Raw genomic sequence first — 27,723 nt, 5'->3', positions numbered from 1 at the left:
CTGTACGTAGTTCCTCCGATGGTTACCACTTCACTCATGTTTGACCTTCCTAACTATCGTGAACCCATCTCTAGATTCGAAGCAGTATTTGAGTGACCTTAAATAGTAATCTAACGCAACGCAGTAACCCATCTCCACAGTTGAGTATGAAATTATGTTCGTGGTTCTGCTTTGCCCGTATGCCACAGGTCTCCATTTACGGTACAGCTGAGGCCAGGCTCTTTACTATGAGGTTCAAGGGTAGCAATTACGGTGGCAGACTCCAGTCGCCCTTTGGATTCGTTTACAGAAATTTTCCCGATGTGAGTATGCTGACCTCATCAACATACCCTTGGGGATGATACCCTACCCCGTTCAGTAAGACTAGCAGCTCGTCTACAGTAGGGATGGTTGGAATTCTCTTTCATATGATCAGATTGCATTTCACTAATGCGTCTAGAGCCTACATATTTGTGGTTTTATATTGTGCTTTCTGGCGCCTGATACCGTTGACCTAAAAGAGGCGAAGGTGCTTGGTATATCCACCAGGACACCACGATAGCCGTCTCTTTGTTGTTTGCTGTGGTCTTGGTCTTTCACCCCAGTTGATGTCATGTCTTCTAGCCAGTATCTCCTGTGTCTTTCCCAGGAAATCCACATCAGCCCGCCTCTGTCTTTCTTCGATGTATAATCCAGTGCAAAACCGGGTCATGATCATCAACGGCGCAACAACCGGTATCCGGTCTAGGCCTGCCGTAATAAGGAACTCCAGACATCCCGGTTTTGCGCCAAGGTCCACTAATTCGATATCCCTAAAAGCGGTCTGGCGTCCTGACCTACGCCATCACGCTATCTCAGGCAGGTTCTGCCTCGTCTTCTTTTTCTACCATAGCCATTTCCCTTATAGACTTTCCGGGTGGGATCATCCTCATCCATACGGATCAAGTGACCCGCCCATCGTAACCTATTGAGCCGGATTTTATTCACAACATGACGATCACCGTGTGGCCGTAACCATGATAACGTCCTTCAGGTGATTGTAAAGATCATTTGTTGATGCTTCATCTCCAGGTCCTCTGTTGACTGCGGTTATTGCGGCATCCATTTCCCTCTTATAGGTGTCATGGAGGGCTGTGTTGTGGATGGCTTCAGTGTTAACTCTCACCTGATTGTCAGAGGGGATTCTAGGTGGAATTGTCATTCGAGCTCGGAGTACCATGCCAACGAGATAGTGATCCGAGTCTATATTGGCCTCTCTATATCTTCTGACATTCGTCAAGGCTGAGAGGTGACGGCGTTCGATCAACATGTGGTCAATTTGGTTGAAACTGGTTCCGTCTGAAGAGGGTCACGTATCATATCTGGGACAGGCTTCTAGGGTTCGTTCTACTGCCTCGTAGAAAGTATCCTTCTCCGACCCTGGACAGGTAATAGGCTAGCTGCTAGGCATTAAGTTTGTAAAGGTTGTTTGTCTTCCCTAACCACTTCCCTCTTATATCGAACAGTTAACTTTGAACATAAATTTTTCTATAATTTATAAATTTTTAGAAATGTCAACCAAGTGTCCTTAAAACCATACTTTTCTTACAGATTTTCATACCTTTCAATAATGCGTGCCCCACGGCCGCTGATCATGATACGTTTTCTACGAGTCTTCCTGAAATTTTCTATGCCAAAAAGTCGAATTAACCAAATTTTCAAGTAAGTTTTTATGGTTTTTTATATATTTTTATATAAAAAACATAAATTATAATAAATAATAACTGTCTCTTCTTCTTCTTCTAGGCGGTCGAGCCAACAAATCTACAACGTAACTCTCTTCTTTTTATTTTTTATGTCATTATATGGTTTATTAGGTGTACAATTCTTCGGTGAACTTAAAAACCACTGTGTCCTTAATACAACCGAACCATAGTAAGTAAAAAATCTTATTCTTACAATATATATATATACAGGGTGCGGTAGCATAACTTCCTTTTTTCAAAACTCAATAAAAACTATTGTATCCACCGGAAAACGACATCAAGAAGAAGCTCACATGCGTTCATCCGAGAATTAAAGTCACGTTCTGACAGTTCCTGCACTATCGCCATCTTATATGGATGAAAATGAAGATCATCACGAAGAATTCTTCTCACAGAACGATCGGATAGTCCAAGGGCAGATGCGTGTTTGCGCACAGAACGCCGTGGCGATCGCAACATTGACGCTCTCACTGCTTCAATGTTCTCAGGTGATCTAACGGGCCGAGGGACTCCAGTTCTTCCTTTTGTCGCACTTGCAGTTTGTCTGAATGTAGTGACCCATGTAACAATTGATTCGCGGTTTGGGACGGGAGCCAACGGGGCTAAATTAAAGCGATTCCGATATGCACGCTGTGTTGCAATAACCGAACATCCGCTTGAAAAGTAAACCTCAACGGCAAAGGCACACTCCTCACTATTCCAACGCATGATGGCGACTGAACCGGGTCGGGACAAAACTTTACAGTATCCCCTCTTGAACGAGACCACTAGCGCTCCACTATGACATCAACTAACTGAATGGCGCGCATTTTAAAAAAGGAAGTTATGCTGCCGCCCCCTGTATATGTTTTTTTTCACACGTACAACAGCAAAATACCGAAAATTATTATAGAAAAAAAAGTTAGGCTATTTTATTGGTGGACCTCAGGGTAAACGGGGTAAAACGGGGATGTTTGGAGTTCCTTATTAAGGCAAGCCTAGACCAGATACCGGTTGTTGCGCCTTTGATGATGATGCAGCTATCGGCCCCGAGATTAGATTTTGGATGCTGCCTAGGAAGTGCACTTCAAGCCGTTGCCATTTGCCGTTTCTTCACCGCTTTCTGTGCACCTCCCGTTCTGTAAGCGCAAACAACCCATCTGGCTTTGTTCTCTAACCAGAATCCGCTTCAGCTTTGAGGTTGCCTCAAGAGGGTTAGTCTCTTCGCAAACGCGTCTCCAAGATGATCGTTTAGCCGATCTTATGCTCTTCTTTAGAGCCTTCTGTGTCTTTTCATATCGATTCCAGCTAGTGCCTGATTCACCCTTCAGAGCACGATTGAGGAGCGTCCTTGTCGTTGTCCTCTGTTTTGCCAAATCCGAGTTCCACCATGGTGTTTTACCCTTCTTTGGCATCTTGAGTGGACAGCTTTCTTCGAAAGCTTCTCTCATTCTAGTGGCTATCATCTGGGTTGTCTTCTCAATTCCAGCATGGATTTGATGCGTTTCCCAAGGATCGTGACTCGGGCGCTCAATTCTATTTGATACATCATCCAATCTGTCTTCCTCGGATTCCGAAATGAAGTGGGTGGAGGTGGATCCATGCCTATAACTCATGCGTCTGTGATCCGAGAGTGTGATATCGTTTGATACTCTCCACTCTCCGACCAAAGCCGGGATGTCAGGGGATCCACCGTGATGTCTATAACCTCTAGCCTTGAAGAAAGTGTGTTCATTACCCAAATTAAGGATCTGCAAATCGGTTCTTACTAGATACTCCAGTAGTCTCGATCCTCTTGCATTTATGTTGGAATTTCCCCAGCATATGTGGTGAGCGCTGACGCCACATCCTTGCTGTTGCCCCCATGCCTTTACTTTTGGCATATTGGATAGCTCAGTGGGACTGGGAGCTTCTTCTGCGTCATAGGGGAAATATGCAGAGCACTATAGTATCTCTTTACCTCCCTGTTGAATTTTGATGGTTAGTTTAGCCGATGTTATGTCGCTATCACATAGGTCGTTAACGAAATTAGCCTGGAAGTCTTTTGAGACTATCATGCAGAAGCGGGGTCGATCACTTCCATTGGCATGCAACAGGCCAGCATGTTGGAAGTTTAAGCCCCTGACTACCCCACCAACAACCCACGGTTGAGGTATATAAATGTCTGTTGCTTCAGATGAAGTGCCGAGCGCTGCAAGTCCCTTTCAATGGTTTTAGGAGCCGACACTTGTAACGTGACGGTCCCTAGCCCGAACCTTCTTAACATCGGGTTCGGGAATGCCGATAATGAGAAAACTTCCCGACCTATCGGCTCTTTCTCCTGTTTTGCTGCCTAACAGCATCCAGGTGGAGGTTATTCTGCACACCAAGTTGTTCCAGAACCCCAGCACCATTCCGCTCTTCTTCTGGGAGTCAGAAGAAGTACGTTTTTAACGATGGCTGACCAGAGACCCTTTTCATGGTTAGTCGCGCACCCTTCCATACATCGTTGAGGGAGGAGCAGTACTGAATTGTAGTCTTTATCAGGAATTTTAATTGGCATCATACATACTCTTCCAAAGTTTATTAATTAATTTAAATTAATTATTTAATTAAAACCAAATCATCCTTTTTCAGCTATTTAACAATAAATTCACTAGCCATACCGGATACATTCTGTTCGATTGATCCTGATTCCGGTTATCAGTGTCCGCCCGGAATGAAATGCATGAAAATGGATTTTCTAAGCAACTATGTGATGGGATTTAATGGTTTCGAGGACATTGCAACAAGCATATTCACGGTTTATCAGGCTGCATCACAAGAAGGCTGGGTATTCATCATGTATCGTGCAATAGATTCATTGCCAGCCTGGCGAGCAGCATTTTATTTCAGGTAAGTCTTGTCGGGTTTAAGGTTTTTTAAGGCTTTGTGTAAAAATAAAATGAAATCGGTTTATTTTCTGTGTGCTCGTCCGTCTGTTTGCCTGTCTGCCACACGGACTTTCCACAGACATCATCTGCCCCTTCTGGCATGCCGAGTTTAAGTAGACTATCATACATAGCGTACCAGAGCCCCTGTGCTACCTACGACGTGACCTCCATCCTCCTCTGACCCTCTAGCGTGTGCCTAGAATGTCTTTCCATCTTACGGAATTAAAGGCGTTTCTGACGCCAAGTGTTACGAGCAACAGCACCTGTCGAGTTCGGTGGCTATGAGCCTCCGCTCGTTGAACAGTCTCTACGACTTGCATGATAACATCAACCGTGGATTTCCTTGCTCTAAAACCGAACTGCCGTGGATATAAATCTCCAGCAGCGCGTATCGCTTTAGCGAGTCCACTTTTGATGAGCTTGTCAAGCACTTTTCCAGCAGCAACTCGGGGTTGCCTTTGCCATTGGTGATCAGCGCAAGCCTCGCCACCTTCCAACGAGCACGGAAAATGCCCTCTTTCAGGCAAGCGTTGAATGCGCCCAACAGCAGGTCTGGTCGGTGTTGGAATACCAGTTTGAACACCTCTGCTGGAATACCATATGGTCCTGGCGCCTTCTTGTTTTCCATAGAGAGGACTGCCTGTTCTAACTCTTTTACAGAGAAAAGTGGACAGCCCTCCGCGCTTTCCGTGCCGGCGTCATCATCCCAAATGGCAATAGTGCCCTTACAATGCGTTCCAGCTGCACGGCCTTAAGTGCATAGGGTTTTCGCAGAACCCTGATTTTTCGGGTTACCAGTTTGTAACCGAGTCTCCACGGGTCCCCATTCACCTTGTCGAGGAGATCTTGCCAGTCGCGAGCTGATTTGTACTCCGTCATTATGGTACATGCCTCGTCCCGGTCGCTTAGACGTTGTGTTAAGCGGCGGAGCTTGTGGCACTCCTTCCGGAGCTCTGCAATTTCCACCGTCCACCAATACCTGAAGGTTTGCCACGTCTCGATGCCCTCCTGGGCATGGAGGCTCCGCGAATGTTTCAAGAGTTTCGACAAACCTCCCGGTGTTCACTCTCGTAACGTTTCATGCACAGAAAGAGCGCCGGGGTGGCGCACAACGACAGTTTCTGTCCACCACTTCGAAGACAATGTATTGATGGTCGCTTGCCGAGATGTCTTCCAGAACTCGCCACCCGCTCACTAGCTACAGCAGTGATTCAAACGCGAAGGTTACGTCTGGAATGCTGTTCAAGTGCCCTGGCATTGAAGTCACCCTCGGCCAGGATCCGCCCATCTGTGCCTAAGATAGCGTCCTCCAAAGCATCAAGCCTGCATCGTCTCATTCGGCGTAAGATAGACACTAAAAAACGTTATCCCTGAACACCGAATCCAGACAAAGCCATCTTCTCGGCCTTGGGCAAGAACCCTAAGGAAGGTGCCGTCCCGAACCCACATGGCAGCGGTACCTGATATCTCAGGATGCCATGAACCTGGGTCCTTGTTTTGGTACTGCTCACTGATGAATACTAAATTAGCTATGGCTTCCTCAACGAACTGCGTTAGCAATTCGTGAGCGGTTGCACGGCGGTGCATATTGATTTGTACGATGCGAATCATGTTGACTGCTTCCTAGCTCTTTCCAATTCTGCTCTGAAGACTGGATACCGCCCCGAGCCCGCAGTGTGCGCAACGTTCTCATCAGAGGTGCGACGGTCTCTGCATAGGACGCAAATTTCCTTTCCATTACAGGTGTTCGCTTTATGGCCTGCCTGACCACATTAACTGCATGTTGTTCTTCTGTCTGGTCTCTGAGAGGGTGCAGATTTGTGCTTATAATCCAAACATCTGTAGCCTTTGTTTGGGGCGGGCCGGATTCGTATCCCACACACTACAAAACCAATTCTAATTTTCCCGCTGTTTAGTAGCTTCCTCGCGTATTGCTTCGTAACTTCCACCACAGCGAGTTTTCGGCCTCGGCAGTTCGCAGAGGTAATACCAACCCGGGCATTGGTTACCTCTGGATATTCGCGTTTGATGGCCTCTTCTACCTCGTTCTTTTCTGTGAAGCAGTCAAGGTCTCGGATTTTCGGAGAACACGTCGGTTCCAGGCTGAAAACCAAAGCTTCCTCTGCCAGAAACCCCTTGACTGCTTAACAGAACGTAACTTTATTTATTGTCCTCGGGCCTAGTTCGACTAGGACTCCACCATCCTTCGTTTTACGAATGGAAGACACTTCTGCTCCGCTATCTTCGGGTTTAATCTTGCGACGAATTTCCTTGAGGACTTCCGCAAAAGTCTTGCCTTCCGTCGGCTTAATCAGTGGAGCTGGTGGTCTAGTCCTCTTTCGTCTCCCCACCTTTTCTTTTAGTACCCGCTTAATTTTAGGCAGAGGTTTTTCTGATGACGCGACGTGTTGTTGTGCTTCGGTCCTCTTCGCTTTTTTCTCTTGAGCCCTGCAGAGTACCTGAGTGAAGTCTCATTTTTGGACCACTTTCCACTAGTGGTAACACGTTTGGTCTCATTTTTGGACAAGTTGCTTGAGATCATTTCTGCTGTGTAAAGCAGTGTATAATATGGCGCTGGATGTTGGATGTCTCCTGTGACAGTGTCCATAACAAGAACAAAGAGGAGTGGTGAGAGAGCGCTTTTTTGATGAACACCAACAGAGACACGAAGCGGTTTTGATACACCTGCCACACTCATTACCACTCCCACCGTCACCACTTTCGGGCCGAGATACTGGCGCTGCGTGGTTCGTTAAGCATATTGAAAAATGAAACCTGATTATCCGAGAATTAGTTGTAGTAAGGCAGGATTTGTCTGTCCAATCTGGAATTTACAAGAAAAACTAACGATGGAACGGGGAAATGGCTACCCACTATCTTCCCTTATCCAAGGGTCAGTCTAAAGACCACGAATCTGTTGCAGCATTTTGAAATTTGGGATTTTGCTCGGATTGATTTGCGCATCTGCTGAAACTGCAGTTAATTTCAAAGGAATGACAATGGATCCTCGGAACCATCGCCACGACGCCTCTCTGAACTTTTCGTTCGTCCCGATGTGCCTAATTCCGTGTCTGCTTCATTCGTCTCAGGTATTCCGCTAAGTAAGTATTCCACAGCCAGAACTGGATTATTGTAGCTTGCTCGAAGAGCTTCTTCCACAATCTCCTGACAGTACCCCATCTCCATAATATTTCCAACGATTTCATCATATTCAGGACCCATTATTAAAGCTGATTCAGCGGCTACCTGTGCACTGGTGTCACTACCGGTCGTTGTTGTTATCGATGTACTAGATGCAGGCCGTGTCCTCGACGAGATCGTTGTTTCAGGGCGGGTTGTGGCTTCTGTGTCTCCATCCCTATGGGATAGTTATCGGGATGTAGGATCGTTGGATGTCGTTGTAGCTGTTGTGGATTGGCTAGTCCCTGTCTTATCACTAGATGTCCCTTCCTCCTTTCGTTTTTTCCCCAGCTCGCTCTGCAATGGGCTGTCTGCGATCCGTTTGGCACTCGTCGGGAGACGCAGTTGTTTCTGCTCCCCGCGGATTTTCTTTTACTCTCCACGTCCGCCTTTAATATGAAATTCTGTCCAGGAGCTACTCCAGCTACATTAGCCCGCTTGTCACCCCTTTGCTGACGTTTTTCTGGAGGAATATTGCAGAACGCGTGCGCTTCACAACTGTCGCGCATTTCTTAATAAGCCTTTCCTCTTCACCTTGCTCCAGAGTAGACGGATCAGCGCTTGCCCGGGGCAACGTGGTCTACTAATACCGGCTCAATGCACACTATCCGATCAGGGTCCGGAAGGGGTTGGCTCCTGATACATGCCATAACTACCACCTTGGCGGAGCTAGGCTCACATCACCCCATCGACGTCGACAAGGAGTTGTCGGCGGCTCCGGGGACTTCCAGTGTGTCCCGGTGTGTATCGGTCATTAACAGTTCGCTCTTCGCTGAGAAATTTTCTCGAGGCTACTGTCTAGGACGCAGGTATTATGCCAGAACTACTAGATCGGGCAACTGGGAGACGCCACTCCCTCTATCGTAAGCGGCCCGTTAAGGATCTTTGACGACCCATGAGGGAGTGACGACCCCTGAGGGAATGTAGTTTACCTTGTTGTTGACTTTGGTAACCAACGAAGTTATTTTCTGCAATGGGGGTGTCTAGGGAGGAGGATGACGGGTGGCGTTACACAGATCTGGTTGTGTCATAGCTTGCTAGAAGTGCAAGACACTGCCTATGGCCCTCAAGACTGGAGCAGTTACGTGCTGGCGCTGATCACTTATTATGCTGAGGAATGATGCTACCACCAGATATTGGATTCAGATATTAGCTTCGAGTGAGGCCACGGATAACTTTAGGTCCTCACTCTTAAGCTCTTTATTCTTGTTCGAAGGACCTTACGCTTAGGAGGTTTTTGTTTAACTATTTTTTACCACAACGAACCTAGAGTTTCATAGCATCTAGCCCTCTTCCTTCCACGTTTATCTTAATCCTTATTGGATTTTTTTTTTATATTATTCAAAATCAAATAACCGCAAATACAGAACTCAATTTTTTTTAATGTCTCAAATTTTCCATCCATTTACTTGTTATACTTTAAGGAGTCGAGCTGTCATTGTAGTCTTTCAGTTTTGTTTGTCAGTCGTAGGGATCAGTTTTGAGCAACATACAAAATACATGTACATTCGTCTACTGATTTTCAGAACTGTCCCTCTGACATTTCTGATTATTACAAAATGAAGTCAGTTTAGTTCAGTTTGAGCACAATGCTGACCACCTACGGTCTTAAATGAGGTGCTCTAACACACTTCAAGGTCCTGATCCAACTGGATTGTTGCGCTAACGATTATTATTATTATTATTAAAATCAGTTTAACTATTTAGCACTCCCAATTATCTAATCATTTCAGTACAATGATATTTTTCCTGGCTTGGCTGGTGAAGAATGTTTTCATAGCTGTAATAACTGAAACCTTCAATGAAATTCGTGTTCAGTTTCAACAAATGTGGGGCGCTCGTGGTCATATACAAAACAGTGCAGCATCCCAAATTTTATCCGGAGATGATACTGGCTGGAAGCTGGTCACTATTGATGATAACAAACATGGAGGCCTGGCACCTGAAGCATGTCATGCCATTTTGCGATCACCATACTTTCGGATGATTGTGATGACTGTGATCCTGGCCAATGGTATCGTAACAGCTACGATGAGTTTCAAACATGATGGCCGTCCCCGACATATATTCTACGAGAACTACTACTATATCGAGATGGCGTTCACGTTTTTCTTAGATTTGGAGACTCTTTTTAAGATTTACTGCCTGGGATGGCGAGGATACTATAAGCATTCCATTCATAAGTTTGAGTTACTGTTGGCGATCGGGACAACGCTGCATGTCATTCCAGGACTCTATCTATCTGGGCTCACGTACTTCCAGGTGCTTCGAGTGGTTCGCTTGATCAAGGCATCACCAATGTTGGAAGGGTTCGTTTACAAAATCTTTGGGCCAGGAAAAAAGCTTGGTTCGCTGATCATATTCACCATGTGCTTATTGATCATCAGTTCCTCCGTTTCGATGCAGCTGTTTTGCTTCCTCTGTGATTTCACTAAGTTTGAATCGTTCCCAGAAGCGTTCATGTCTATGTTCCAGATTCTTACGCAAGAAGCTTGGGTGGAGGTAATGGACGAAACAATGATTCGAACCAGTAAAACCCTCACACCGCTGGTAGCTGTGTACTTTATCCTGTATCACTTGTTTGTCACGCTCATTGTGCTGAGTTTGTTCGTCGCAGTCATCTTGGATAACCTGGAGCTTGACGAAGACATTAAGAAACTGAAGCAGCTTAAGTTTCGGGAGCAGAGTGCTGAGATAAAGGAGACCTTACCGTTTCGTCTGAGAATTTTTGAAAAGTTCCCCGATTCTCCACAGATGACAATCCTGCATAAGATTCCGAACGATTTTACGCTTCCAAAAGTACGCGAGTCCTTTATGAAGCAATTTGTGATTGAGTTGGAAGCAGATGATCCTTCCATGATAGAAGGAGGCAAACGACCGATGTCTGAGTGCTGGGAATCAAATGTTGTATTCCGTAAACAGAAGCCTGTGCGAATCATGAATAAAACCCCCAAGGTTCGCTCGGCAGGCAACAGTCTTCGCAAACTTGCTATAACACATATAATCAAGTGAGTATCCTTTTTAGAGACGAAATTTTTCCAACCCTTATTATTCCTTATTTTAGTGATTCCAACAATCAACGTTTGATGCTCGGTGACTCCGCAATGCTCCCGGTTGTTGGAGCGAAAGGACTAAAGCCACAAGGTACCATTACCCATACGAAACCTTGGCGTGTTGATCAGAAAAAGTGAGGATCATAGAAACCACGAAGCTTCCTTTTTAGTATCCTTATTTTTTTCCATTTCAGATTCGGTTCACGATCTATCCGACGATCTGTACGTTCAGGATCAATAAAGCTTAAGCAAACCTACGAGCATCTAATGGAAAATGGCGATATTGGTGCAGCTTCACGTGTTACATCATCAAGGGCTCGTCCTCACGATCTCGATATAAAGCTTTTACAGGCCAAAAGACAACAGGCGGAAATGCGACGGAACCAGCGTGAAGAGGATTTACGAGAGAACCATCCGTTTTTCGATACGCCTTTGTTTATGGTACCGCGTGAATCACGCTTTCGTAAAATTTGCCAAAGGATCGTGCATGGAAGATACGATGCAAGACTTAAAGATCCTCTTACTGGAAAGGAGAGGAAGGTGCAATATAAAAGTTTACAGTAAGTGATTTCAATTCCAGGGGCTTATTTATTTATTTAACGGACAACAAACAGCGTAAACTCCAATTATTTACTGTCCTTCGGAGGAGGAGGAAGCAATAATCTTATCCTATCCTTAAAACTACTTAAAATAGAGAAGTTAAAAGTTCCAAGCTGTAGGGTAGGGTAGGTATCAGTGGCCGCTCCGAGGAGCCCAATTAGCGCTTTGGTGCGCCGTTTTGATGCCACAAACTCCTAAGACCGTGACTGTTGTCATAGGAACAGGGAAGCAGAGTCCAGCCGGCTCGGATCTTCAGAGCCAGCCCGTAGCATTCACGAAGGAAAGCAGCTCTCCGACCCTGCAGCTAGAAATCTCACTGAGGTCCCCAAAGAATGATTTACCCAGTGTCCGCAGCCTGACTCTAGCCAGAGCTGGGCAATCGCAGAGAAAGTGCATGAGGGTTTCCCTTCCTTCTCTGCAGCTTCGGCAATGCGAGTTGTAGGGTAAGCCGAGCCTAGCGGCATGGTCCCCTATGGACCAGTGCTCCGTGCATACCGCCGTAATCTTGAATGCATTTGCACGCGTCTGGCACAGGAGCTCTCGTGATCGGGCTATGTGATAAGCGGGCCAAATTCTCCTTGATTTGGCACAGCTTGTAAGCCTTCGCCATCACAGGCCCGCGGCTGCTAGGTAGTGCGAGTAGACTCGGCCCCAGATAGCCACCAGCGGAACACCGACTGTATTCCCCGTGGGACTGCCAAGAGCAGAGCCTTGCCTGGCCAATCGGTCAGCCCGCTCATTCCCCTCTATGTTCCTATGCCCGGGAACCCAGAGGAGAGTGATCTTGAGCGTGCTGCCCCGATGGTTGAGCGCGTCTCTGCACTGACCCACCAACCGGGAAGATGTCGTCGTTGAGTACAAGGCCTTGATGGCCGCTTGGCTGTCTGTTAGAATGGCTATGTTACGCTTGGGGCTCGAATCACGCTCTAGCCATCGACAGACTTCCAATATCACCAGTACTTCCGTCTGGAATACACTGGTGAAACCTGGGAGACTATACGACTTGGATACACCGTGTGTATTCGAGAAAACCCCCGCGCCGACTCCATAGGCCATCTTTGATCCGTCCGTAAAGAATACCGTGTCATAGTCTTGCAACACGGCGCCGGTCTTCCACTTTGCCCTGGTTGGAAGGTCCACAGCAAAGTTTCTCGTGAAGTTCAGCTTGCGTGTGACATAGTCCGTGGGGGATGCCCAGATTTCTCGAGGTATTTCATCTAGAATGTTGCTGTGGCCGTAGGACTTCGCTGCCCAGTATCCGGACTCACGTAGTCTGACGGCACGGCACGCTGCAACATATTTGATGTGGAGGTCTAGGGGGAGGAGATGCAGGAGTACATTGAGAGCATCTGCCGGGCAGGACTGCAGAGCTCCAGTAGCACCTGCACATGCGGTTCTTTGAATCCTATTAAGCTTCGTTCTGTTGTATTTCTTCTTCAAAGCCTGCCAGCATACAATAGAGCCGTACGTCAGGATCGGACGCACTACAGCGGTGTACATCCAGAGAACCATCCTCGGCCGGAGACCCCATTTCTTTCCAAAGGTTCTCTTACAGGCATTGAAGGCTATACAGGCCTTCTTAACCCTCAGTTCTATGTTCTACCTCCAATTCACCTTAGATACTTTACATTAGAGGAAATAACCAATCTTTGTTCATTCAGCCGTGGTAGATGGAATTCAGGTATCCTTGGCTTGGTGGTGAATAGCATCAGTTGCGTTTTGGTTGGGTTTATGCTGAGTCCGCATCTTGCGGCCCACAGGCACACCTTTCGCAACGCTCCTTCCATGATGTCGCTCATAATGGACAGAAACATCCCTGATACTAATATCACCAAGTGTCTGCATACGCCACCACCTTCACTCCGCTGCTGTCCAATGTACGTAAAATTTTGTCCATTACTATTAACCAGAGCACCGGTGAGATAGCACCACCCTGGGGCGTGCCTCTGTTCACAGCTCCGGTCAAGTGGTTGCCTCCCAGATTGGTCTGGATTATCCTGGTACTCAGCATGGATATAATCCAATGCGTGAGATACCCCTCCAATCCAATACCGGTCAAGGCTTCCTTGATGGCGTTGGTACTGACGTTGTTGAAAGCTCCTTCTATATCCAAGAAGGCAGCAAGGTAATACTGCTTGTACTGAAGCGACCGCTCAACCGTGCCAATTACCTCGTGGAGGGCGGTTTCTGTGGATTTTCCTTTGAGGTAGGCATGCTGGGACTTAGAGAAAGGCGTTCTCTCCATAATCGCCCTGAAGTGAGTGTCCAGGACGCGTTCTAGGGTCTTCAACACGAAAGAGGTCAGGCTGATTGGCCGAAAGTCTTTCGCGGACTCATGACCGCGCCTGCCCGCTTTCGGTATGAAAACCACCCGTGCGCGCCTCCAGGACTGCGGTACGTATCCTAAAGTGATGCAGTTCCGGTAAATCTCAACAAGCCACGGCACAACCCTTTCCTGTTGCTTCTGTAACATGACTGGCATTATGCCATCTGGGCCTGGAGATTTGTATGCGGAGAAGCTGTTTATAGCCCAGCCGATCCTATCCCCGGTAATTACCGATTTGGTAGTCTCGCACAGCTGGGGTTGCCGCAAACCCTCCAAGCGAGGTTCTGACTCACAGTCCTCCTCGCTGGAGGGAAAGTGCGTTTGCACTTGCAGGTCCAAGGTTTCGCTAGAAGATTCCGTCCAGGAGCCTTCCGACTTTTTAAGGATGGATGTTCCTTGGACAGAATCTTACTGAGCCTCGCGGATTCACTAGTGCTTTCAATGTTCTGACAATAGTCTAGCCAAGACCGCCTCTTGGCGGTCCTGATGGCCGACTTGTACTTCTTCAGGCAGTCCTTGTATGGCTGCCAGTATTTTTGCCTGTAGCAGATGTTGAAAATTTCTCTGGTCAGCTTCCTGAGACTAGAGAGATCTTCGTTCCACCACGGTGGCAGGGTCTTTTTGCTGTACTTAGCAGGGCACGAGACTTTGAAGGCGGTATCAAATGCCTTCTCCAGAGCCCCGACCTGTGACTCCAGTTCGTCTGTCGTGCCAATCCTACCAATTTGCGCACTGGAGAGTTTATTCTTAATTACCTGACCAAACTTTCTCCAGTCGATCCTCCTGGGGTCTCTAAAGGGCTTGGAAACCTCTGCGGCGAGATCCAGACTGAAGAGTATCCAACTGTGGTCAGAGAAGGATCTCTGGTCAGGCACTCTCCAGTCCTCCACCCTAAGAATCCCGTTGTCGGTTATTAGGGTGATATCAAGGACCTCCTCGCAACCGTCACAGTTCTCCCAGCAGGGGAAATGAAAGGTTGGTGTACTGCCCCTGTTACACACCGATAGATTTGAAGTAATAATAAAATCAGAGAATGACTCACCTCTTTCGTTGATTTCGGAGCTGCCCCAAAGCGTATGCCTTGCATTCGCGTCGCACCCTATCAGCAGGTTGGCTTTCTTTGCTGTTATGGTGTTCGTCAGATGTTGTAGTTCTTCTAGCGGAGCTAATCGGTCGTGAACCATGTACGCCGAGGAAATATACACGTTCTCTGCCTCCACCTGCTTCAGCTTGACCACAATTAGGTCACTGGAACTCAGGTCTGGGCACAGGAAAGCGTGCAGACTCTTCCTCGCAAGAATACATGCTCTAGGTTTAGCCTGATCAGCGTCTCCTGTGCTGTGGAAGAAATTAAAATATTTGCTTTGGAGCCCTTTGATGGTTCGGTCGCTTCCGACCCAGGGCTCCTGTATTAAGCTGTCCAAGCTGTTGTGCAATGAATCGGGGAATGGAAGTAAACTTCGATGAAAATGTCTGCGTTACGTGTGTTATCAGACGCAGGATGGTAGGTGATGTCGCTAGCGGCGGAGCAGACCATCAGATCCAAGGAAAGTTTAAGAAGTGTGTATAGATCCAGATAGGATCTACACTGTTGTAGGAAGGGAGGGTTCAGAAAGCCGAGGCGGAAGGGGTAGTCCACACGAGGGAAGCTTTTCTTAAAGAATAGGGAACGGGTGAATTTACGTTGCACATTTTCAAGGGCAAGACAGGGTATTCCTCACGAGGGAGTTGAAAAGAGCTAATGAGGGTTGGATGGAGTCAAAATCAGAGGAGGAGCGAAGTATAAAGTCTGACAATTCTGCAGATCGATTGATGACATCGACGCAATGGGTGTCAAAGCGGAGTTTATTGTCGAAAGTGACCCCGAGGTCTTGAGTGGAATTTAAACAGAATTAGGAATGTCCGTTAAGAGAGTAGGAGAAAGAAGTGGGTGAGAATTTTAAGGAGTAGCACATAGAGTGACACTTTCTGACGTTTAGCTCTAAACCACTAGTTGAACACCAGCGAAATCAATGTAAATGGTATGCACTTCTTGCCGTGAATTTAGACATTTGACGACAAAGTTGATAAAGCCAAGCAGGTTGGAGGCAGTGGACCTACGCTTAACAAAGCCATGTTGCTCTTTCACTATGTGGTATCGAAAGTGTGGTTGGATAAGGGGACCAAGCTGCAGAGCCTTTTTCCATTGTAGTTGTGTTCTGAGTTTTGCTGTGTTCTATTTCTTCTGAGGGGAACCATTTCAAATCTTTTCGTTCCTCACATCCCCACTCTAAGGTAATGCTTTGCGGTAGGTCATACATGCATTCTGTGTGCTGAAAAGGCACTGTAATTTCCTCATGGTGCCCAATACTTTTCAAGGATGCTGGCTTGGCAAAGGCAGTTTGTCCAGTATTCAAACTCAAAGGTTCCTTCGGTACCAGGTAATCAATCTTTAAAGCACACTATTATTGGCGTTTACTCCATAGCGGTTGCCTCTGTATCTACTGCACTCTACTGGTTCAAGTGATTATGGCCGCCATCAGGGTACTTTTACTTGCTATCCTGACAATCACAATGAAAATTTCTTGTAAGCTTTTAGTATCTACAGTTCCTTTCTGGAGTCATTGGGTGGCTTTCGAGGAAATATCCCTGGTGGAATCTCAGAGATCAAGTACCCAAAAGATTACGTCCACACAGTATGTTGATTATGAGTCAGAAATTCGCCACGGAGCATATAATTTTATTGCAGAACGCATCGGTATTTCATGCTCATGCTGCATAGTGCTTCGGTATCCCTAGAATGGTAATAACAATGGCACAGCTTTTGGCTAGTTCCCTAGTTAAAGATCGGTTCAGGCCTATCTTCCATGGACACTTGTTGACTGCGATTGATACCCAAAATCGCAGGGAGAGCTCCAATTGCCCAATGAGCCATGTGGACCGCCATGATCCTTTACGTTTTCGCACGTGCCTGCCTTACAAGTTCCTGGATGTTTTTCTAACGAAATCAAATTTTTCTCAATTTAACACAAGCCTATAAGTCTGTGACCTTTGGTATCAGCAGCTGCGAAGAGACTCCACTCGTCCTCGTCCTGTGCCCGCTAAGGGACCGTAAGCGTGAAACTACGCCTGACTCGTTCGGCGGCCCGTTTATATCCCCTTTGTATTCCGACATCCCGAAACCCTAAGGAGAGAGACATTGAACGAACCGCCTGCACTGCTTAGTCCATCCCTGTATTAGCTCATCAGATTGGCCTTGGGTAATAGAGGAGAAGGATAAGGGAGAATCGGACGAACTGCGGCTGTATACGGTACAATAGTTGCACGCTCCCTTTTTATCAGTGGAGGGTTCATACCACTGTGTAGTACCTCAGACAGAATGGCTTTGTGTTATCTTTGTAAGTGACTAAGGTCCATGCTTTAGACCTTAAACAGAATAGGTCTTCCCCAACTTTTTTTTAACTCCTTTTACAATATGCCTCTCCCTGTCATGAAGATGTCCTTGTTTAAAATCACTTTCTTTTCTTTCCGTTTCAGCAATTTCCTGGGCCTTGTTACCTATCTGGACTGGGTGATGATTTGCGTAACTACCCTCTCCTGTATCTCGATGATGTTTGAGACACCAAGTTATCGTGTCATGGAACATCCTGCATTACAGGTTGCCGAATACGCTTTTGTGATTTTCATGAGTCTGGAACTGGCTCTGAAGATCCTTGCCGATGGATTGTTCTTCACACCGAAAGCCTATATCAAGGACGTAGCAAGCGTCTTGGATGTTTTCATCTACGTTGTCTCCACGTCCTTTCTATGTTGGATGCCAACGCAGGTTCCAACAAACTCACCTGCACAACTCTTGATGATTTTGCGATGCGTTCGACCACTTAGAATTTTCACTCTTGTCCCGCATATGCGTAAAGTTGTCTATGAATTGTGTCGAGGTTTCAAAGAGATCCTGTTGGTATCTACACTCCTGATACTCCTTATGTTTGTGTTTGCCAGTTACGGGGTTCAGTTGTACGGTGGACGTTTGGCGCGCTGTAACGATCCTACTATAAATCGTCGCGAGGACTGTGTAGGGGTGTTTATGAGACGGGTTTTCGTAACGAAGATGAAACTCCAGCCCGGCTTCAACGAGTCGTATCCGTCGATGTTGGTACCACGAGTTTGGGCGAATCCACGACGATTCAATTTCGATCATATCGGGGATGCAATGCTGACACTATTCGAGGTCCTTTCATTTAAGGGGTGGCTTGATGTGCGCGATGTCCTTATTAAGGCAGTTGGACCTGTCCATGCAATCTATATTCATATCTATATATTTTTGGGTTGCATGATTGGACTGACACTGTTTGTAGGCGTGGTGATTGCCAATTATTCTGAAAATAAAGGTACGGCCTTGCTAACAGTTGATCAGCGACGTTGGTGTGATTTGAAGAAACGACTGAAGATTGCTCAACCTCTACATTTGCCACCACGTCCTGATGGTCATAAGATCCGTGCCTTTACGTACGACATAACCCAGCATATTATTTTCAAACGTTTCATTGCCGTCGTAGTTTTAATAAATAGTATGTTGTTATCAATAACGGTAAGTAGCCCTATATAGACGTAGAAACAGAGTTGGGCAAAATCATGCAGTTTCCTGTCAATCCTATCCTCGTTTTTATAAGCCCGGTTAAGCCAGGTTAAGCCAGGTTAAGCAACCCCGACTGAAAATACAGAATTATGACTACATCATTGTGATCACATGTGATCACATTCGTAATCGTAATCACATAATCATGATTGTGATGTTGCCCAACTCTGGTTAAAAGTTTTTGTCCTTTTTTGTTTACTAGTTGCTTTAGTTGTCCAATGGTTGTAGGATGAGTTTGGTCAGCTTTTTTTATTCATCCTCATAGACCGATTGTAAAAAGACTACAACAGAACCTTTCTAACTTTATTGTTCTGTTTTTTCCGGGGGTCCTGGTCACCAACGTCAATACCTTATAAACCTGGACCAGGATGAAAATGACGCCCCAAAAATCCGCGGTGGGGGAAACACTATGTGAACTTTTATATTATAGTTTCTACTTTGGTCCCCGAGAAAACTTGGGCTTGGAAAGAATTACTTGTTTCCCCTCGCTTTCTAGTCAGGCCCCTTTTTCCGTGTCTTTTTCTAAGGCCTCTTTCTACGTTTACAGAGGGTCTATCACAACTGGAGCCTATCGAGCAGCCCATAATGACACAAGCTTTAGAGTATCACCTTTTTCTAGGTGCTTTAGTCTTCACCTGGCGTTAGATATTCCCATAGCCGTATTTATTTTTTTGTGATTGGCTGCAGGATATTGTTTTCGGAAGTGTATAGGGGTTTTGCTGTTCTCCTCATAGAATATCTATCTTCTCTCCGGTGTCCAAAGTTGCGAGCACTTTGTTACATATGTTCTTGGGTCAACTATATCTCAGAATCCACTTGGATACAGTCTTTTAATTATCCGACTGCTGCATCGGTGTTTTCCAATTCCAAAAAGGTGTGTTCGGCGTTGTCGGCCACTCCATTGCAGAACACACAATCAGAAAATCGCGCCTTCCCAATCCTGTTTAGGTAAGACTGAAAACCTCCATGCCCACTTAGAAGTTGGGTAGGAAAGTAATCTATCTCACCGTGCGTTCGGTTCAGCCACGGGTATAAATTGTCAATGAGCCGCGCAGTGCATCTGCCCCATGGCTCATTTTGCCAAGACAAATGTCACTCGGTAAGGGTACGTTGACGTTCTTCACGGGCAACCACCTGGCTTAAGTTCTCGCCCTTATGGTGGTAGATAGCTTTACACTCCTTGGCAAGGAGGGTAACGGGGATCACTCCCGCGATCACCAACACGGCCGGATCGAAAACGGTTCGATAAGCAGACGCCACTCGCTCCTTGTCAAGGGCATCAGCCCATACCTCTGCACCATAGAGCAGAAACGACTGCGTTGCTCCCATAAGAACACGTCTCCTAGTAGATGTAGGGCCCCCAACATTCGCCATTAGCCGACTCAACGCCGCGACTGCTGCAGCCCTGTCCGCCGCTGCTTTGATTTGCTTGAAGAAGCTCATCTTCTAGTCGAGCATTAAACCAAGGTATTTAACCATTCTATAGTCAACTCACCAATCGAAATAGGGGACGCAGGGTCGGAATTCTCCTTCTGGTCAAGATGACTACTTCGGCTTTTTCTATTCGCATCAATTTGCCAAGTCTGCGTTGCGCTTGTTTAACACTGTGTCCGGCAACAAGTGCATAATCAACCAGGCGCGACACTTCGGGCATATCGAGTCTCAGCAGACTATCGTAGGAAGCGTTCCAGAGGTCCGCCCCTAGGATGAATCCTTGTGGTACTTCCGACGTGATTTCCATCCTCCTCTGGCCCTCTAGCATCTTATAGAGCAGGGAGCGGTCGCATTTTCCCGGCCGTGTCAAGTATACACAGCGGTCGGTATGCAAACGGGAGCTCCGGGTCTCCTTTACCCTTGCTGATTAGCGCGAGTCTGGCCACTTTCCAGCGACAAGGGAAAATGTCCTCTTTCAAGCAAGCGTTGAACGCCTCAAGCAGCAAGTCTGGTCGTTGTCGGAACACCAGTTTGTAAACTTCCGCCGGGAAGCGATCAGGACCGGGTGCCTTCTTGTTTTCCATGGTGAGAACCGCTTCTTCAAGCTCTCTCATTGTGAAGAAGGGGTAATCCTTGACGCTTTTCGCGCTATTGACATCAACCCGTACAGGATGTCTAGGGAGCAATGCCCTTACAATGTGGTCCATCTGGTCGGTATTTAGTATGCAGGGTTTCCGCAGAGCGCCGATTTTTCGGGTGACGAAGCTTGTGACACTCCCTCCGTAGGTCGGCAATTTCTGCCGTTCACCAGTACATACAAGGTTTGTCGCGGCTGCGGCCCCTCCGGGACATAGAAGCTTCACACGTCGTAGTTATGAGGTTCATCACTGAATGTATGACGGTGTTAGCTGCGACTCTACCACAAACGCTATCCCTAAACACCGAATCCAGATGAACACATTCTCTTGGCTTTGGGCAAGAACACGAAGTCGAAAGTCGCCCCGAACCCAGATGGCGGCGGTGCCCGATAAGTCGAAATGCCATTAAGCCGGGTCCCTGTTTCGGCAGTGCTCGCCAATTAGCACTAGCATTTACTTCCGCAGCAACTGGTGAATGGTTGCACTCCGGTATATTTTAATTTGTAAAATGCGGATCATGTCATTCGCACCTTAGCCCTTTCCAATTCCGTCCTGAAGATTGGACACTGTCCGGAGCCCGAAAGGTGTGCGACGATTTCACCAGACGCGCCACGATTCCTGCAGAGAACGCAACTTTCGCTTTCATTGCAAGTCTTCGCTTGATGATCTGCTTGGCCGAATCTCCGGCATACTGTCCTCCTGTTCGGTTCCTTGCAAGTTGCTGATGTGTGTCCATAGTCCATTTCGACTATTCGCATTCGTACCCTGCATACTAACCATCCAATTTTCATTCTCCCGTTGGTAAGGAGTTTCGTCACATATTGCTCACCACGGCGAGTTTTTTACCTCGAGCATTTACAGAGGCGGGTAGTGGTTGCCTCTGGACATTCACGCTTTATCGCCTCCTCCACTTCGACCTTTTCTGTGAGGCAGTCAAGATCCCGGATTTCTAGAGAGCACATGGGCTCTAGGCTAGAAACAAGAGCCTTCTCCTCCAATAATCCCTTGACTGCTTCGCAGAACGTACTCTTGCTAGTCGTCTTCAGGCCTATTTCGACGAGGACTCCGTCACTCCTCGTTTTCCATATGGTAGATACCTTAGCTCCGTTGTCTTCGGGTTTCATTCTGTGGCGGATTTCACTAAGGACTTCCGCAAATATCTTGTCTTCCGTCAGCTTAATAGGCAGAGCCCACGGGCTAGTTCTTCTTGGTTTCCTCGTCTTTTCTGGCTTTTTGTTTGCAGTCTCCTTGTCTTTGGACTGACGGATCTCTGGCGGCGTAGTCAGTTGTTTTCCTTGTTCGCCTTCTTTTCTCGGGCTCTGGAAACTACTTTAATAAAGTCTCCTTCAGGCACGTCGTCCCCTTTCCGTTTTTTCCCCCAGTTCGCTTTGCAGTGGGCTATCTATGGTCCGTTTGACGCAAGCAGCCCTCTCAGTATGGAGTGCGGCTGTTTCTGCCTTTCAATCGTCTTCCACTACTCTCCACGTTCGCCTATAGAAGGAGATGCGGACCAATAGTTCCTCCAGTTCCATCAGTCCCCAAGGGAGCGGACCGCAATAGTCAGGCACACAGCCCCTACCTCCGGTCCCTGAGGCCTGACCTGAGCTTAGCTTATCCCGGCATTTAGCTGGGAGACTCCCAGTGTGCCCTGACGTGCACCGGTCATTCACGGTTCGCTCTTCACCGAAAGGCTTTCTCAAGGCTGCTACCTAGTGGTTTCAAGTTTCTGATAGACCAACCAAGCTGTCTGGCCTGTGTTTGGTCCTAAGAATGAATAAACTTTTGCGTCGATCTTCTTTTCACAAATTATAAGCTGTCGTCAGATGAGCGAAATTTCGGTTCTCGGGGAAGTTGTAGCTGATCAAAATCCTACCAACTATTGGACTGTATGTCGTCAAACCTACATGATACCACTATCATCAATATTTCCCCCATTTTTTTCGCTTTTTTCTCATATTCAAACTTCTATTTGCAGTGGATCAAGGATGAGATTCATACCGAACGTTTGGTTATCGTTAGTACAGTTCTAACGTTTGTTTTTGTTGTAGAGGTCGTTATGAAAAATATCGCATTTACGCCGCGCGGTTATTGGCAATCACGTCGAAATCGTTACGACCTGTTAGTGACCGTCGCAGGTGTGGTGTGGATATTTTTACAGATCATTTTAAGTGTAGGTATATTCCCATTGAAATTAACAATCCCAATTCAGTCCATTTGTCAGTCCTCTTCCTCGAACTTTCATCCCCGAGCGTCCCCTTTCACTATACCTCTACCCCAACGACCTTTATCGATCTTGTACCCCCACCACTCCCTCGTCAGCCTTTTTCCTCACACTCTCGACTTTAACTTATTTCACCAATCCAAGTTCCCCCTCCTAGTCTTCCCCGCCAGAAGAAGAACCCTGAATTATTACTATTTTTTACCTAATTGGACCTTAGAGTTCTCTCCACTTTGAAAATGTTTCACCAATGTAACTCTATGGCTCACAGTTGATGAAAACTCTTCGTCCAACTAGGTTTCACCTATATTTGTTGGTATTGTTTGCTCCTAGACCGTGTGAGCTTTTCTACCATTCTTAAAAAAACACAAAAAAAAGTGTTAGATTGTTGCACATGAAATGACCGATTTTGTACTAAAATTTGATATGACGAGATTCTTCTCTCGAACGCAGCCAAGAGTTGGCAATTAATCTTGCTAAGAACCAAAGCCTCCGAGGAATACATGAGGACTGGCAAGATCATAGTCTTGTACAGTAAGAGCTTTGACCCTAAGGCGAGATGTTTTGAGCGGAAAAGCGACGACGATGATTGTCGTATAATATCCCCTTTTCATTACATGTCACTATTCTGTGCAAAAAGGGATCGCTTCTGTTGCGGGAGAGTATAGAACTGCAAATGTTCCTGGTCGCCTCCGCTGCTTTATGACCGAGTTTGAACTCATACAGAAAAAGTATACGTTCTTGGCTCTTTTCCATCCTTTGTTCCTTTTTATTCACTATTATCACAACGATGGTCAAAACTGAAATGACTTCTTGATCAAATGTAGGAGTATTCATACTTCATTATCTGACACCAACAGTGACAGCTGGTGGTGGTTTGATACAGCAAAATCGCAACTAACTTCACTTGATTACCAAATCGGCCATTTCACGTGCAACAACCTAATATTTACCGTACACTTCACCAACTATTATTTCCCTTATACAAACTCATATCCGCCATCAAAAATCTAATTGAAAACGTATCTTCAAACTAATACTGATGAAGGCCTCCCACATTGCTTTCCAGAGTCATCTATCCTATTTTATCGGTTTCATGGTTGTTATATTACGTTTTTTCACCATCACCGGCAAACATACAACATTGAAAATGCTCATGTTAACTGTTGGTGTATCCGTATGTAAGTCGTTCTTTATTATATTCGGTATGTTCTTGCTGGTGTTCTTCTATGCACTGGCTGGCACCATATTGTTCGGTACAGTTAAATATGGTGAAGGTATAGGTCGTAGAGCAAATTTCGGTTCACCTGTAACTGGTGTTGCAATGCTATTTCGTATTGTAACTGGTGAAGATTGGAATAAAATTATGCATGACTGCATGGTGCAACCTCCATATTGCACTATGGCTGATAATTATTGGGAGACCGATTGTGGTAAGTGAAATAAATTTTTTGTTGTTTTACTAATTCATCAATATGAAAAGGAACCCTTTTTTCCTAATTCCAACAACATTGTGACTTCCTCGCTCCTAGGTAATTTCACGGCCAGTTTGATCTATTTTTGCACTTTCTATGTGATCATTACGTACATTGTTCTAAATCTGCTAGTGGGTAAGGTCCTGCAATTCACCAGTAGGATTTCGCTGTTGTAATCATATTTCCTTCAATGAGCAGCTATCATCATGGAGAACTTTTCCCTGTTCTACTCCAACGAGGAGGATGCCCTGCTCTCATATGCAGACATTCGGAATTTCCAAAATACTTGGAACGTCGTTGATATACACCAACGAGGAGTGATACCGGTGCGTCGTGTTAAGTTCATTCTGCGCTTGTTGAAAGGACGTCTTGAGTGCGACCCGCAAAAAGATCGATTGCTTTTCAAGTACATGTGTTACGAGCTGGACAAGTTGCACAATGGAGAGGATGTAACCTTTCATGATGTGATCAAGTGCGTTTTGGTTACAATCTTAGCTGGCGCGTGATCTTATCTGTATCCCTCTTCATGTAGCATGCTTTCGTACCGCTCCGTGGACATCCGTAAAGCGCTTCAACTGGAAGAGCTCCTAGCGCGGGAAGAATTTGAGTATATCATTGAGGAAGAAGTAGCCAAGCAGACCATTCGGACCTGGCTGGAAGGATGTCTTAAAAAAATCCGTGCGCAAAATGCGAGCGTAGGTTTCCCTAGTAAATCTTAATGGGCTGCTCTAAATATTTTCAAAATTTTGCCTTCACAGAAACAACAAAACTCGTTGATCGCGGGTTTGCGAGCAACCAACGAGCTTCCACTCCGTGCCGATTTAGGGGAAGAGAAAAACAAAGACGTAACCTCCCTAGAACATCGAGCAATTAATATTGCAGCAACGTCAGCGACCGCTGTGGCCGCTACCAGTTCGAGTCATCAAACGGGCTCTATAACTAGTATCATTGACCACGAAGAGAAGGATCCTAGTGAAAGGGAAGGACAACAGCAACAGATCGTCCAACAGCAACAACGTCAACAACAGCAACGGAAGTCTAAGCCTCCCGTTTTGAATCGTTCCGACTCCACAGGTAGTTCATCAGGAAGAAAGTTCCTCGCACCCACCCTGTCTGATCCACAGGCACGCAACGACAAGGAACGTTACAGCCAAAAGAAGAAGGTCAACGCCCGACAACACACGACTAGTGCTCTTGGCGGAGCAGGTGGTCCTATCCTTGGTCCAGGGACAAGCAGTGGTCTAAGTAGTGGCTCAAGCATAGCCGGGGCCAGTATGACTGGTATAGCCAACGTGGCTGGTGGTCTGAGTACTTCGGTTAGTAAAAACAACTTGCCTCATCTCAACGAGCTCATCAATCATTACCACCCCGGTCATTTTCACGGTCAGCAGCAACAGCAACAGTCTATCCACTACTATCACCACCACCACCATCATCATTCTTCAGGACAACAACAGGTAGACCTACAACAACCGCAGCTACAACTGGGTAATACCGTGAATAAGTTCCTTACACTAAACAACCAAGGAAGCCTAGTGTACGAAGTCCATGACTGGTGGCAGGAACAAGCGGTTTGTACGCAAAGTAGTGACGAAGAGTCCTAGGAGTTGGACCTAATCTAGTTTACTGGTTCAGGAATTTTTTATGTGTTTTGGATTACTTTTAAATTTAGTTTGTGAATAGGACTTCATATACGATAAATTAGGATCAATATTGTAAAATAAAGTTGACAATGGAGTGGCGATTAATAGATCAAGAGTTGTTTTACCTGAATTTGCTCGATATTATTACTTCCCGGTGGGACCTCAGCGATCTTCCAGTCTTGTCTGTGAAAATGTGAGAAGCCACCTGCAAAATTGGCAAGTATCGTTTCTAGAAATCTCAAAATCGCAAATCGCGTTTTTTTTTTCATTATTTGGAAAGTACTAAACGAGAAATTAACGTCTAAATCCTCGAAAAATGATTTTTCAGCTTTTACCCATTTTCGTCATCAAAAAATCAAAGGCTATACACTTGCTTTTTTACTCTGATACCCTAAAATTTCAAAATCGAAAATTGGGTTTTTTTTTCATTATTTGGAAAGTACTAAACGAGAAATTAACGTCTAAATCCTCGAAAAATGATTTTTCAGCTTTTACCCATTTTCGTCATCAAAAAATCAAAGGCTATACACTTGCTTTTTTACTCTGATACCCTAAAATTTCAAAATCGAAAATTGGGTTTTTTTTTCATTATTTGGAAAGTACTAAACGAGAAATTAACGTCTAAATCCTCGAAAAATGATTTTTCAGCTTTTACCCATTTTCGTCATCAAAAAATCAAAGGCTATACACTTGCTTTTTTACTCTGATACCCTAAAATTTCAAAATCGAAAATTGGGTTTTTTTTTCATTATTTGGAAAGTACTAAACGAGAAATTAACGTCTAAATCCTCGAAAAATGATTTTTCAGCTTTTACCCATTTTCGTCATCAAAAAATCAAAGGCTATACACTTGCTTTTTTACTCTGATACCCTAAAATTTCAAAATCGAAAATTGGATTTTTTTTTCATTATTTGGAACGTACTAAACGAGAAATTAACGTCTAAATCCTCGAAAAATGATTTTTCAGCTTTTACCCATTTTCGTCATCAAAAAATCAAAGGCTATACACTTGCTTTTTTACTCTGATACCCTAAAATTTCAAAATCGAAAATTGGATTTTTTTTTCATTATTTGGAACGTACTAAACGAGAAATTAACGTCTAAATCCTCGAAAAATGATTTTTCAGCTTTTACCCATTTTCGTCATCAAAAAATCAAAGGCTATACACTTGCTTTTTTACTCTGATACCCTAAAATTTCAAAATCGAAAATTGGATTTTTTTTTCATTATTTGGAACGTACTAAACGAGAAATTAACGTCTAAATCCTCGAAAAATGATTTTTCAGCTTTTACCCATTTTCGTCATCAAAAAATCAAAGGCTATACACTTGCTTTTTTACTCTGATACCCTAAAATTTCAAAATCGAAAATTGGGTTTTTTTTTCATTATTTGGAAAGTACTAAACGAGAAATTAACGTCTAAATCCTCGAAAAATGATTTTTCAGCTTTTACCCATTTTCGTCATCAAAAAATCAAAGGCTATACACTTGCTTTTTTACTCTGATACCCTAAAATTTCAAAATCGAAAATTGGATTTTTTTTTCATTATTTGGAACGTACTAAACGAGAAATTAACGTCTAAATCCTCGAAAAATGATTTTTCAGCTTTTACCCATTTTCGTCATCAAAAAATCAAAGGCTATACACTTGCTTTTTTACTCTGATACCCTAAAATTTCAAAATCGAAAATTGGGTTTTTTTTTCATTATTTGGAAAGTACTAAACGAGAAATTAACGTCTAAATCCTCGAAAAATGATTTTTCAGCTTTTACCCATTTTCGTCATCAAAAAATCAAAGGCTATACACTTGCTTTTTTACTCTGATACCCTAAAATTTCAAAATCGAAAATTGGGTTTTTTTTTCATTATTTGGAAAGTACTAAACGAGAAATTAACGTCTAAATCCTCGAAAAATGATTTTTC

General features: G+C 45.2%; 1 protein-coding gene across 4 annotated transcripts in view; it reads left to right on the top strand.

Annotated features, from left to right (window-relative positions):
• Nucleotides 1-25,911, top strand: part of LOC119660876 (sodium leak channel non-selective protein) — a 30,177-nt gene extending 4,266 nt beyond the window's left edge. For 3 of the 4 annotated variants that reach the window (XM_038069786.1, XM_038069788.1, XM_038069787.1), the window contains exons 5-17: nucleotides 1,570-1,680; nucleotides 1,765-1,893; nucleotides 4,320-4,577; nucleotides 9,529-10,803; nucleotides 10,860-10,982; nucleotides 11,043-11,408; nucleotides 17,291-18,341; nucleotides 22,437-22,631; nucleotides 23,749-24,112; nucleotides 24,212-24,289; nucleotides 24,353-24,626; nucleotides 24,687-24,849; nucleotides 24,913-25,911. In XM_038069786.1, the coding sequence (XP_037925714.1) occupies nucleotides 1,570-1,680; nucleotides 1,765-1,893; nucleotides 4,320-4,577; nucleotides 9,529-10,803; nucleotides 10,860-10,982; nucleotides 11,043-11,408; nucleotides 17,291-18,341; nucleotides 22,437-22,631; nucleotides 23,749-24,112; nucleotides 24,212-24,289; nucleotides 24,353-24,626; nucleotides 24,687-24,849; nucleotides 24,913-25,758 (5,233 nt within the window). In that variant the 3' untranslated portion in view covers nucleotides 25,759-25,911. The remainder of the gene's footprint in view (nucleotides 1-1,569; nucleotides 1,681-1,764; nucleotides 1,894-4,319; nucleotides 4,578-9,528; nucleotides 10,804-10,859; nucleotides 10,983-11,042; nucleotides 11,409-17,290; nucleotides 18,342-22,436; nucleotides 22,632-23,748; nucleotides 24,113-24,211; nucleotides 24,290-24,352; nucleotides 24,627-24,686; nucleotides 24,850-24,912) is intronic. The other variant, XM_038069789.1, reaches the window with a different exon arrangement.
• The last annotated feature ends 1,812 nt before the right edge of the window (nucleotides 25,912-27,723 follow it).

This window comes from Hermetia illucens, chromosome 7 (genome assembly GCF_905115235.1).
Source record: "Hermetia illucens chromosome 7, iHerIll2.2.curated.20191125, whole genome shotgun sequence".
Classification (NCBI taxonomy): Eukaryota; Metazoa; Arthropoda; class Insecta; order Diptera; family Stratiomyidae; genus Hermetia; species Hermetia illucens.
This window is presented reverse-complemented; position numbering and strand designations above follow the sequence as displayed.